Genomic DNA, 12,583 nt, shown 5'->3' on the forward strand with positions numbered 1-12,583 from the left:
AACAGGAAGAGCATGGACCCTTAACAGGACGAGAGCTCTTCTGTATGTGAAAAACTATGCCGGTTTGGTGACAGTAGCTCGATCCACGGTTTGAAGCAAGTGGTGCACAAGTCCTTCAACGGCTGCAGAAGGCGAGTGTTTTTATATATAGTCAGATTTTAACCCTTTCATAAATTGATAAATGTAACAATCTTTGTAACAATTAATGCCCCTCAGTCTTATAATTTGTTGGAAGGGGGAATGTTTTCGAACAACGAATTCTTTTCGTTTAGAACAAAAGTAGAACTAGACACCGTCTTTGAGTACTGACTCCGTCATCTTTTGGATTCTTAATTCCTAAAACCCGATCGTACTATAAGTGCTTATATTAAACAAGAGGCCAAGGGGCCATATCGCTCACCTAAAAAAATCATCCCCACTGTGGCCCTGCCCTAACCCATGCAGGAACCATCATTTGAACAAAACTGAATCTGCACTATCTGAGGATGCTTCCAAGCCAATTTGATTTTCCTGACCTATGAGTTTTTATAAGATGTTTAAAGATTTTTTCTATATATTTCTTTGTAAAAATGTTTCCCCTATTGTGGCCCCGCCCTACCCCCTGGGACCATGATTTGAACAAACTGAAATCTACAATACCTGAGGATGCTCCCACTCTAATTTGAGTTTTTCTGGTCTAATAGTTTTTTGAGAAGAAGATTTTAAAGATTTTCTCTATATATTCCTATGTAAAACTTGATCCCCCATTGTGGCCCCACCCTACCCCGGGGACCATGATTTGAACAAACTTAAATCTACACTTCCTGAGGATCCTCCCACCCTAATTTGACTGTTTCTGCCTAATAGTTTTTGAGAAGAAGATTTTAAAGATTTACTCTGTATATTCCTATGTAAAACTTCGATCCCCCATTGTGGCCCCACCCTACCCCTGAGAGTCATGATTTTCACAACTTAGTGTCTGAGAAGAAGAGTTTTAAAGATTTACCCTATATATTCCTATACATAGAGTATCCCGAAAAACTAATTCGTAGTTGGTAACAACATATTTTTATTTTACACAATTACGTAAAGTTGCAGTTTAGATGTTGACCATTTCTGCAATTGTAAGAAATATTCTTGTTATAAAAGTTTATTTTCTCGCAAATATCGCTTGACCCCCCCCCCCCCATACACACACAATCCTACCCTCTTTATTTTCAAAACAAACTTTTTTTTCATTTACAAATAGAAAAAAAACCCTAAATAGACTTATCTGGGAGTGTTAAAAATTATTTTATTATAGGAATTTGACATAAGGAAGTAAATTTAAAGAAATACGAAGAACTACACCCGCATTTATTATGCATTATTTTACATGCGATTAAGGGTTGACATTTAGGCTGCATGGTCATGGCCATATTTTGGCTTTATTTACTTTCCTATGAAAAAAGAGCTTTATATAAAGGTAAAGGGAAATACCAAAATACCAAAATCATAGAACGAAAATATTAGGATTTTTTTCTTTTACTAAAATAAGATTATGCCCAAGTATATCATTTGTTAAAGTTTTGGGCAGATCTGATGGTTTATATGTTGACCACACAGCCGTCTTGATACAATTGCATACAGTTGTATTGTACAATTTTCATTTGTATTCTATGATATCTATTTATATTGTATAATTTTTATATGTATTCTATAATTTTCTATTTGTATTGTATAATTTCCCGTTTGTATACTTTAATTTTCCATATGTATTGTATAATTTTCATTTGGATTGTATAATTTTCCATTTCCTTTGCATTATTTTCATTTGTATTTTATTATTTTCCATATGTATTTATGATTTTCTATAATTTGTATTCTATTATTTTCCATTTGTATTTATGATTTTCCATTTGTATTCTATAATTTTGAATTGGTATTCTGTAATTTTTGCATTTGTATTCTCTAATTTCCCATTTGTATTGTATAATTTTCATTTGAATTGTATAATTTTCCTTTTGCTTGCATTATTTTCATTTGTTTTCTATTATTATCTATATGTATTGTATGATTTTCTATAATTTGTATTGTATAATTTTCAATTTGTATTCTATAATTTTGCATTTGTATTGTATAATTTTCCATTTGTTTTCTATAATTTTTAATTTGTATTCTATAATATTTGCATTTGTATTCTGTAATTTTTCATTTGTATTGTATGATTTTCTATTTGTATTGTATAATTTTTCAATTATATTGTATAAATTTCTATTTGTATTCTATAATTATACATCACAAATAATAGGTTTATACAATACATATTGAAAATGTTAGAATGCAAATGAAAATTATACATGCAAATGGAAAATTATAGAATACAAATGAAAATTATACAATACAAATGGAAAACTATAGAATACAAATGAAAGTTATAGAATACAAATGGAAAATTATACTGTAATTTGTTTTTTTATTTGTATATAGATTACAAATAAAAAAAACAATACAAATTGGAAATTATACAATACAAATGGAAAATCATACAATACAAATGCAAAATTATAGAATACAAATTGAAAATTATACAATACAAATTATAGAAAATCATTTATTTATACAATACAAATGAATATTTATACAATACAAATGGAAAAGATCGAATATTGCAACGTTTGACAAGCCATAGCCTAGCGTTTGTGCACGGGAGGTAACTGTTATCAATTAACGCCATTACGCCGTTACTGTCCTGTGGCACACGCCATGTTTTTTAGAGTGGGTAGATAGATTTGAGCACGGTATGTACTCATTTAAATTTCTCAGCCAACACTCATCGTACATCAGTAGTTGTTTATGAAGTTGTTTTTGAATATAAATTTAGCATTATATGTAACTGGCTGAATATACTTTCGCTTTCGATGTTATACATATCTATTATACACAGGGATTTGTGATAACATTGATTTACTATGAAAGTGTGTTTGTTTTAGCTTAGCAATATTTTTTATGCAACAAATACATAGAGGGTACATAGAGGGTACCTCGGTCGCATAATAAAATTAAAAGAACAACAATACAAGACTGTTTATTTTGTTTTTGTAGATTAACTATGGATCCCTTTAACAGTGCTCAGGATGTGCACCGATGTGACCTTTGTGACACCACCATAGTACACAGCTACTGTGACTTTTGTCATGTAAACCTCTGCACGTCATGTATAGGCAAACACATCTCAGATGGTTATGACAAACATAAAATTGTTCCTTTCCAGGAACGAAGATCAACCCTCATTTATCCGAAATGTGGAACACATCCACACAAAACCTGCGAATTACAGTGCAAAAATTGCAATGACATTTTTGTTTGTTCTTCCTGTACTGCATCTGAACAACATATGGGACATATATTTGTAGATGTTTCAACTGTTTACAAGGCAAAGAAAGATAATATTGAAAAAGATACAGAAGAGATAGTAAAAACTATTTCTCCTACATATGAAGAAATTGCAAGCGACTTGGAAAGTCAGCTTGCCAACCTGGATGGAGGATATGAGAAAATTACGACAGCAATGTCCAAACAAGGAGAGCAATGGCACAGAGAAATCGACATCGTTGTCAATAAAATGAAAACTGAAATCAGTGAGATAAAAGTAAAACACAGAGACTTATTACAAAAACACTTGGATGAAATCAAACAGATACAGGCTATCATAAAACAAACATTACTAACCATAGAAGAACTCAAGAAATCCACTGAAGTATTTCCTACCATTGAGTACAGCTCTAAGATCAGAGAGTTTAGCAAGTTTTCATCGAAGATTGAGGTATCACTGCCAACATTCATTCCAAAACCTACAGACCATGAGAAGCTGTATAGTTTGTTTGGACATATCACCCCATTTATATCTACTGCTACAAAAAATAAAGTCTTGTTACTAAACAAACCCAACACTTCATCCAGAGAACAACTGGATGAACCGGAGCTTCTTGTCACAATACATACTGGGTATGACGAATTACGCAATGTGACCTGTCAAAACGAGGACAGGATATGGGCCAGTGGAAGGATAAATAATATCAAATGCTTCAACTTTAAAGGTTCACTCCTTCAGACAATCCAGACAAAATCAGATAATTTTCCCAAAGATATAACCGTAGACTATGATGAGTATCTACTATACTCTGACTGGTCAACAAAGACAGTGTATAAAGTAAAGAACGGAAAGAAAGAAAAGTTGATCAGACTACAGGGATGGGTGCCTTGTAACCTGTGTGTCACCTCTAATGGTGATCTCCTGGTTACCATGTTCAGTGATGATAAAACTCAATCCAAAGTTGTCCGTTACTTGGGATCTACAGCGAAGCAAACAATTCAATTTGATAATGAAGGTAAACCTCTGTACTCGGGAAATCAAAGGATTAAATACATCTCGGAGAACAGAAATCATGACATCTGTGTAGCTGACTGGGAGGCTGGTGCAGTAGTTGTAGTGAATCAGGATGGAAAACTCAGATCGAGATACACCGGACATCCCTTAGTTACCAAGAACAAACCATTTAAACCCCGTGGTATCACAACAGACAGTCAGAGTCGTGTCCTGACAGCAGACTGTGACAACCATTGTATCCACATTCTAGATCAGAATGGACAGTTTCTCCGTTACATTTATAACTGTGATCTGGAGTATCCCACTGGTTTATGTGTGGGCAATAATGACAATCTGTTTGTGTGTGAGTTTTATAAAGGCAATGTAAAGAAAATCAAATATTAAAAATAGATATCAGAGTTTGTTAAAATATTGTTAGTAAAGCAAATTTTACACTGAATGTTTCAATAAGATATACTAGTACATGTATGCACTTTGTTTTCATTTATCATTTATCAAATTAATAGTATACATTTGTTAAATGAAAATGTGTTGTTTTGTTTCAAATAGCTTTGACACGTACTAAACTCAGATGTTTGTTTTTTGTTACGACAAACCTACCTTAATATATTTAAAGATTATTTCAACAAGATTGACAATCGTTTGCAATGGATTCCATGCCTTGTGACGTTTTTGAAAAGTCATCGGATAAAACTCAATTATAAATATCATAGGCGTCGGAAGCAAATTGAAAGTGGGGGGGCTAGACTAAGCCTAGAAATATTGAGAAAAAAGTAATTCCCAAAATCATGGAAATCCTAATCCGGGGGGGGGGGGGGGGAGTAAACCTATACCTATACTTCCAAAAAAAAAATTACTTACTCAATTTTTTTCACCAAAATCATGAAATTCCTAATCCGTGGGGGGGGGGGGGGCTGCTAGTATGCTTCTGAATCTAACTTCTCAATCTTTCAAGACAAATTTAGGAACAATAATCTTTCCTACGAGAAAAAATGGGGGGGGGGGGGGCTGAACCCTCTATCATGCTATGTTTCTAATGGTTAGGTATAACTTTGCAAAAAAAGTGGGGGGGCTAAGCCCCCCCCCCCCCGGTTCCGACGCCTATGAATATGTTTTACTACTTCTCTTACTTAACATTACATTAATTTTACGGTCTTTTTAGGGACACAATACATGTATATATACATTTAACGGGTCTCATTCCTTTAATTAAAATATTTTACGATGAAATTCAATAATATACATACTATTATAAATAATGTGTAACTACTCTGAAAATTAAAAAAAAACTACGCTGAAGTCAATTTCATGTCCACTCTAACATTAAGAAGATCAAGCGAAAAATATCACTAGAAGAATCTATAACAAACTCACTACATGTACATCAATATATGACCAGTTCTTTCAATGAGGTGGATCTTCTCTTGAACTATAATGTTGGGTCCTACCTCTAAAATAAAAGGTCATCGTGTTAAAATATATACATGTACCGTTAAGTTATTGCATACAGCATTTCAATGGGGTTGACCTTTTCTTGTACAATGATATTGTGCCCGACCCCATCAATGAAAATTTCATTTAGATAAACATCAAAACTTGATCAATATGTTTAACTACTTGTACGTCATTCATTGTTTAACTACAGGTGTTTTTCTCTTTTCGCAACGGGCGGACCTTTTCTTGAACCATAGTATTGGGTCTTACTCCTAAATTAAATGATCCTCGGGGTAAATCAAAGCAAGAATCAATATGAATATTGATTATCTGCATTCAGTATTTCAACAGGCGGACATTCTCCTGAGCCATAATATTGGGTCCTACTCCTAAATAAAAAAAAAATCAGGATAAATCAAAGCAAGTATCAATATGAATATTAATTATCTGCATTCAGTAATGCATCGAGGGGGACCTTTTCTTGAACTATAATATTGGGTCCCACCTACTGAAACAAAAGATCATCATTTAATTTAAATAAAAGTCATACAAGTGTCAATTTGTTTAAAGCTATACACGCTATAATTTGCGTCAATTTTGAATAAAGGGGAAAATGAATGTGTTTGATTACTAATAAAAGTTACCTTTATTCTGTTAATTATAATGCTCAATTCGATCACGTAACAAATATATCAAATATTAAACAATAAAAAATATTTATTTTCCTGCCAGGAAAGTAATGCCTCCTCGTGAATATCAATCTATCACGTGATATCGACAGCTAAATTTAGCCTATCATACCAAAACTGGTGAAGGGTCAACATCTTCATAATTGTGATAGTTTCACAAAGGAAAGGATATTTTCAGTAAAGCATAAATTTGTCCGATATACGAGTACAAACAAAAGAAAAATATACATATGAATACTTCCTTTAAAAAAATGACGTAGACCTGTGTTTTTCCCCCTATGTGCTATTTATAGATCCTATAAGTGTTAATGCAGAAGTAAGGGTATCGTGAATGACAAGCGTATTTTACTCATTATACATGTATGTATTTCAATTTAACAACTGTTAAGCATATTAAAAATCAAGTTGAATATTTAATTAGGCAAACAATAACGACCATCTAGTTCTCCGCGGACATGCGCAATCAGGTCGGTTTGCTCTTCCTTCATCAATATTCATGAAAAGGTATATTTTCCTGGCAGGAAAAGAAACAATTAAAAATCTATATCTTTGTAACGAGATGGAATTCACCCTTGTAATTTACAGATTAAGGATAACTTTTATAAGTAGACAAACACATGCGTTTTCACTGTCATTCAAAATTGACGCAAATTATAGCGTGTATAGCTTTAACTTTTTCCTATCTGAAAATGATATCAGTATTTCATTGGGGCAGATCTCATCTATGGGTGTGAAATTCCTCTCCAACATGGAAGTCACAGAGAGAGAGAGAGAGAGAGAGAGAGAGAGAAAGAGAGGGAGAGAGAGAGAGAAAGAGAGAGAGAGAGAGAGAGGGGGTTAATGAATTATACCAATACAAGACTGCTCTTCTTGGACACTATCTGTTTTAGTAAGAACGTCAATATTTCTCTCCAGTGGGTTATATATTTTTCATAAATTTGCAAGTAGGAAGAATGTTATTTCTTAGGCAGTTTACATTAAAGGTCCGACCGGGTCGTTTTACGGAGCGGATCTTAAATTAACGACACCTGTCGGACACTACGCGTTTACCACGCTTGTCAATACCAATAGTGTCACTCCGGACGCCAAGTTCCGGAACAGGAAGAGCATGGACTACTGAAAATTAAACAAAGCACGAGCTAAAACGACAAAATAAGTGTTTTAGAACACTACAGCGGAGACACTTCAGATCAAAAATAGATAACCTTTAATAGATTTAATATCTTTTTGACTGAGATATAAGAGGATACGTTCGAATTCAATTTTACTGCGTGAAATTAATAAAATATTCTAACTGGAGTATTTAAAGCTCTATGAAAATGATCCCCAACCATTGCAAGAGCAAAAGTTTCAATAATTTGAGATTTATATGCTCAAATATGTTAAAAACTCTTTCGGCTTGTCTTAAGATCCATTTAACTCTATATCAAGGTTATTAGTAATTAATCAAGTAACAAAGAATGAATAATTTTAAAACTTTTCTCAGAACAAGATATCAAGCCGTTGATATATCGAGACAGATAATGTAATTGTACAAATCTACATGACTACATGATAATATCTGTAATCAAAACGAGCTAGAATCGTTTTAGAACGGACCTGACTGTCGTTAAATATCTGGATGAATAACATTTTTTCTTTAATATAATCTTATTTATATGGATATAACAAATAGCCTATTTTTGTTACACTTGATTCTTTGTAAATTGTCTCCTTCCACCACGCACAAACACAGACAAGTATTTATGATTTATGAATTAGGGCCCGGACCTTCTCCAAAAAAACCACGACAAGCAAACTAAAACATATAGGCTTATAATTAATAAAAAAGAAAGAAAAAAGAAAGGCAGTTCTGATGGTTTATATGTTGACCATGCAGCCGTCTTGATACAATTGTATACAGTTGTATTGTTCAATTTTCATTTGTATTCTATGATATCTATTTGTATTGTATAATTTTTATTTGTATTCTATAATTTTCTATTTGTATTCTATAATTTTTATTTGTATTCTATTATTTTCTATTTGTATTGTATAATTTACCGTTTGTATTATATAATTATTTAGAGTTATAGAATACAAATGGAAAATTATAAAATACAAATAAACAATTACCACAATACAAATGGAAAATTATACAATACAAATGGAAAATCATACAATACAACTGAAAATGTATACAATACAAATGGAAAAGATTCAATATTGCAACGTTTGACATGCCATAGCCTAGCGTTTGTGCAGGATTTCATCTATATACACATGTAGATATGAGACACGAGAGGCAACTCTAATCAATTAACGCCATAACGCCGTTACCGCCCTGTGGTACACGCCATGTTTTTTAAAGTGGGTAGATAGATTTGAGCACGGTATGTACTCATATTTAAATTTCTCAGCCAACTTCCATCGTACATCGGTAGTTGTTTATGAAGTTGTTTTGAATATATATTTAGCATTATATGTAACATACTTGTAACTGGCTGAATATACTTTCACTTTCGATGTATACACAGGGATTTGTGATAACATTGATTTACTATGAAACTGTGTTTGCTTTAGCTTAGCAATATTTTTTATGCAACAAAGACATAGAGGGTACATAGAGGGTATCTCGGTCGCATAATAAAATTAAAAGAACAACAATACAAGACTGTTTATTTTGTTTTTTTTAGATTAACTATGGATCCCTATAACAGTGCCCAGGATGTGCACCGATGTGACCTTTGTGAGACCGCCATAGTACACAGCTACTGTGACTTTTGTCATGTCAACCTCTGCACGTCATGTATAGGCAAACACATCTCAGATGGGTATGACAAACATAAAATTGTTCCTTTCCAGGAACGAAGATCAACCCTCATTTATCCGAAATGTGGATCACATCCACACAAAACTTGCGAATTACAGTGCAAAAATTGCAATTACAATTTTGTTTGTTCTTCCTGTACTGCATCTGAACAACATATGGGACATATATTTGTAGATGTTTCAACTGTTTACAAGGCAAAGAAAGATAATATTGAAAAAGATACAGAAGAGATAGTAAAAACTATTTCTCCTACATATGAAGAAATTGCAAGCGACTTGGAAAATCAGCTTGCCAACCTGGATGGAGGATATGAGAAAATTACGACAGCAATGTCCAAACAAGGAGAGCAATGGCACAGAGAAATTGACATCGTTGTCAATAAAATGAAAACTGAAATCAGTGAGATAAAAGTAAAACACAGAGACTTATTACAGAAACACTTGGATGAAATCAAACAGATACAGGCTCTCATAAAACAAACATTACTAGCCATAGAGGAAATCAAGAAATCCACTGAAGTATCTCCTACCATTGAATACAGCTCTAAGATCAGAGAGTTCAGCAAGTTTCCACCGAAGATTGAGGTATCACTGCCAACATTCATTCCAAAACCGACAGACCATGAGAAGCTGTATATTTTGTTTGGACAGATCACCCCATTTATATCTACTGCTCCAAAAAATAAAGTCTTGTCACTAAACAAACCCAACACTTCATCCAGAGAACTACTGGATGAACCGGAGCTTCTTGTCACAATACAGACTGGGTATAAAAAATTACGTAATGTGACCTGTCAAAATGAGGACAGGATATGGGCCAGTGGAATGATAAATAATATCAAATGCTTCAACTTTAAAGGTTCACTCCTTCAGAAAATCCAGACAAAATTAAGTTATTTTCCCGTTGATATAACCGTAGACTATGATGAGTATCTACTGTACTCTTACAGGTCAACAAGGACAGTGTATAAAGTAAAGAATGGAAAGACAGAAGAGTTGATCAGACTACAGGGGTGGATGCCTTGTCAGCTGTGTGTCACCTCTACTGGTGATCTCCTGGTTACCATGTACAGTGATGATGAAACTCAATCCAAAGTTGTCCGTTACTTGGGATCCACAGATAAACAAACAATTCAATTTGATTATGAAGGTAAACCTCTGTACTCGGGAAATCAAAAGATTAAATACATCTCGGAGAACAGAAATCATGACATCTGTGTAGCTGACTATGAGGCTGGTGCAGTAGTTGTAGTGAATCAGGATGGAAAACTCAGATGGAGATACACCGGACATCCTTTAGTTACCAAGATCGAACCATTTAAACCCCGTGGTATCACAACAGACGGTCAGAGTCGTATCTTGACAGCAGACAGAGACAACCATTGTATCCACATTCTGGATCAGAATGGACAGTTTCTCCGTTACATAGATAACTGTGATCTGGAGGATCCTTTTGGTTTATGTGTGGATAATAATGACAATCTGTTTGTGTGCGAGTATAGGAAAGGCAATGTAAAGAAAATCAAATATTTGAAATAGATATCAGAGTTTGTAAAAATAATGTTAGTAAAGCAAAATTTTACATTGAATGTTTCAATAAGATATACATGTATGCACTTTGTTTTCATTAATCATTTATCATATTAATAGATGAAAATGTGTTGTTTTGTTTCAAATAGATTTGACACGCACTAAACTTAGATGTTTGTTTTTTGTTAGGACAAACCTACCTTAAGATATTTAAAGATTATTTCAGCAAGACTGACAATCGTTTGCAATGGATTCCAGGCCTACCAATAGCCTTATAAATATGTATATTTACATTTCCCAGTGTCTTTGCCTGTGATAACACTACATATCGATTTTGTACTATATAACCCATAATACAAATGACGCCAAATTGAGGCGCCAGCGGGATTTGCTTATCTATATTTAAATATTTAATCATACCATGGCTTAAAATTAAATAAATATAAGTACCGGTAATAAGGAATCATTATTTGAATATTATGAGGTGATAATTTTGGTCGGGGCGTGATCAAATCTATCATGAAGCCCTTCGGGCTTTATCGGATTTGATAACGCCCCGACCAAAATTATCACCTCATAATACTCAAAGAATGATTCCTTATTCCTTATTTTACTACTTCTCTTACTTAACATTACATTAATTGTACGGTCTTTTTAGGGACACAATACATGTATATATCATGTAACGGGTCTTATGCCTTTAATTAAAATATAAGAAGACCAAGCGAAAAATATCACCACAAGAATCTATAAAAAAACTCACGACATGTACATCCATGTATGGCCAGTTCTTTCAATGAGGTGGATCTTCCCTTGAACTATAATATTGGGTCCTACCTCTAAAATAAACGGCCATCGTGTCAAAATATATACATGTACCGTTAAGTTTTTGCATACAGCATTTCAATGGGGTTGACCTTTTCTTGTACAATGATATTGTGCCCTACCCCCTGAGTGAAAATTTCATTTAGATTAACATCAAAACATGATCAATATGTTTAACTACTTGTACTTCATTCATTGTTTAACTACAGGTGTTTTACTCTTTTCGCAACGGACGGACCTTTTTCTTGAACCACAGTATTGGGTTTTACTCCTAAATTAAATGATCCAGAATATGAATATTGATTATCTGCATCCAGTATTTCAACAAGCGGAGAGAGAGAGAGAGAGAGAGAGAGAGAGAGAGAGAGAGAGAGAGAGAGAGAGGAGGGGGGTTAATAAATTATACCAATACAAGACTGCTCTTCTTGGACACTATCTGTTTTAGTAAGGATGTCAATATTTTACTTCAGTGGGTTATATATTTTTCATAAATTTGCAATTAGCAAGGATGATATTTCTTAGGCAGTTTACATAAATATTTCTGCATCAAAACACTTTTTAACATAACAATTTTATCACAGATTTTATTCCTTGCATCCTTTTTCTTCCTGAAGTACGCTGTTATTTCAGGTTTAATTTTTCATATAGAGAAATCCTAACGTGAACATATCAACAATTTGAAATTTGTAAACTTTATCGATGGAAACGGATTTGTTTACTAAGTGTTTACTCGTTTCCAAATCCTTGGATCATTATATACATGGAAAAATATTGTACGTTGTATCAAAGGAATATGGAATAAATCTTTGAGAATTTTAGGTGATCAAATACGGTCGGGAATACACACTTATCATTTTATTTTATTTTATTTTTTACAAAATTACATGCATATTGAGTATTATGGAAAAAAAAACAGAGAGAGAGAGAGAGAGATTGAGATTACCAT

At 33.3% G+C, this 12,583-nt stretch overlaps 1 protein-coding gene across 4 annotated transcripts; it reads left to right on the forward strand.

Annotated features, from left to right (window-relative positions):
- Nucleotides 1–2,671: 2,671 nt before the first annotated feature.
- On the forward strand, nucleotides 2,672–10,977 carry LOC117683802 (tripartite motif-containing protein 2). Of its 4 annotated transcripts, XM_066073355.1 has the most exons (3): nucleotides 8,767–8,843; nucleotides 9,147–9,284; nucleotides 9,458–10,977. In XM_066073355.1, exons 2-3 carry the CDS (start codon nucleotides 9,281–9,283, stop codon nucleotides 10,819–10,821), a joined length of 1,368 nt encoding a protein of 455 aa, XP_065929427.1. In that variant the 5' UTR covers nucleotides 8,767–8,843; nucleotides 9,147–9,280; the 3' UTR covers nucleotides 10,822–10,977. The 4 variants fall into 4 exon arrangements, with proteins under 4 accessions (XP_065929426.1, XP_065929425.1, XP_065929427.1 ...); XM_066073354.1 differs by lacking the exons at nucleotides 8,767–8,843; nucleotides 9,147–9,284; nucleotides 9,458–10,977 and adding exons at nucleotides 2,672–2,759; nucleotides 3,064–4,992; XM_066073353.1 differs by lacking the exon at nucleotides 8,767–8,843 and adding an exon at nucleotides 2,690–2,759 and having other exon boundaries at nucleotides 9,147–10,976.
- The last annotated feature ends 1,606 nt before the right edge of the window (nucleotides 10,978–12,583 follow it).

Source organism: Magallana gigas, chromosome 10 (assembly GCF_963853765.1).
Source record: "Magallana gigas chromosome 10, xbMagGiga1.1, whole genome shotgun sequence".
Taxonomy (NCBI): Eukaryota; Metazoa; Mollusca; class Bivalvia; order Ostreida; family Ostreidae; genus Magallana; species Magallana gigas.

Coding starts and splice junctions, on each gene's coding strand:
- LOC117683802 (XM_066073353.1), top strand. CDS start 9,154: ATGGATCCCTATAACAGTGCCCAGGATGTGCACCGATGTGACCTTTGT.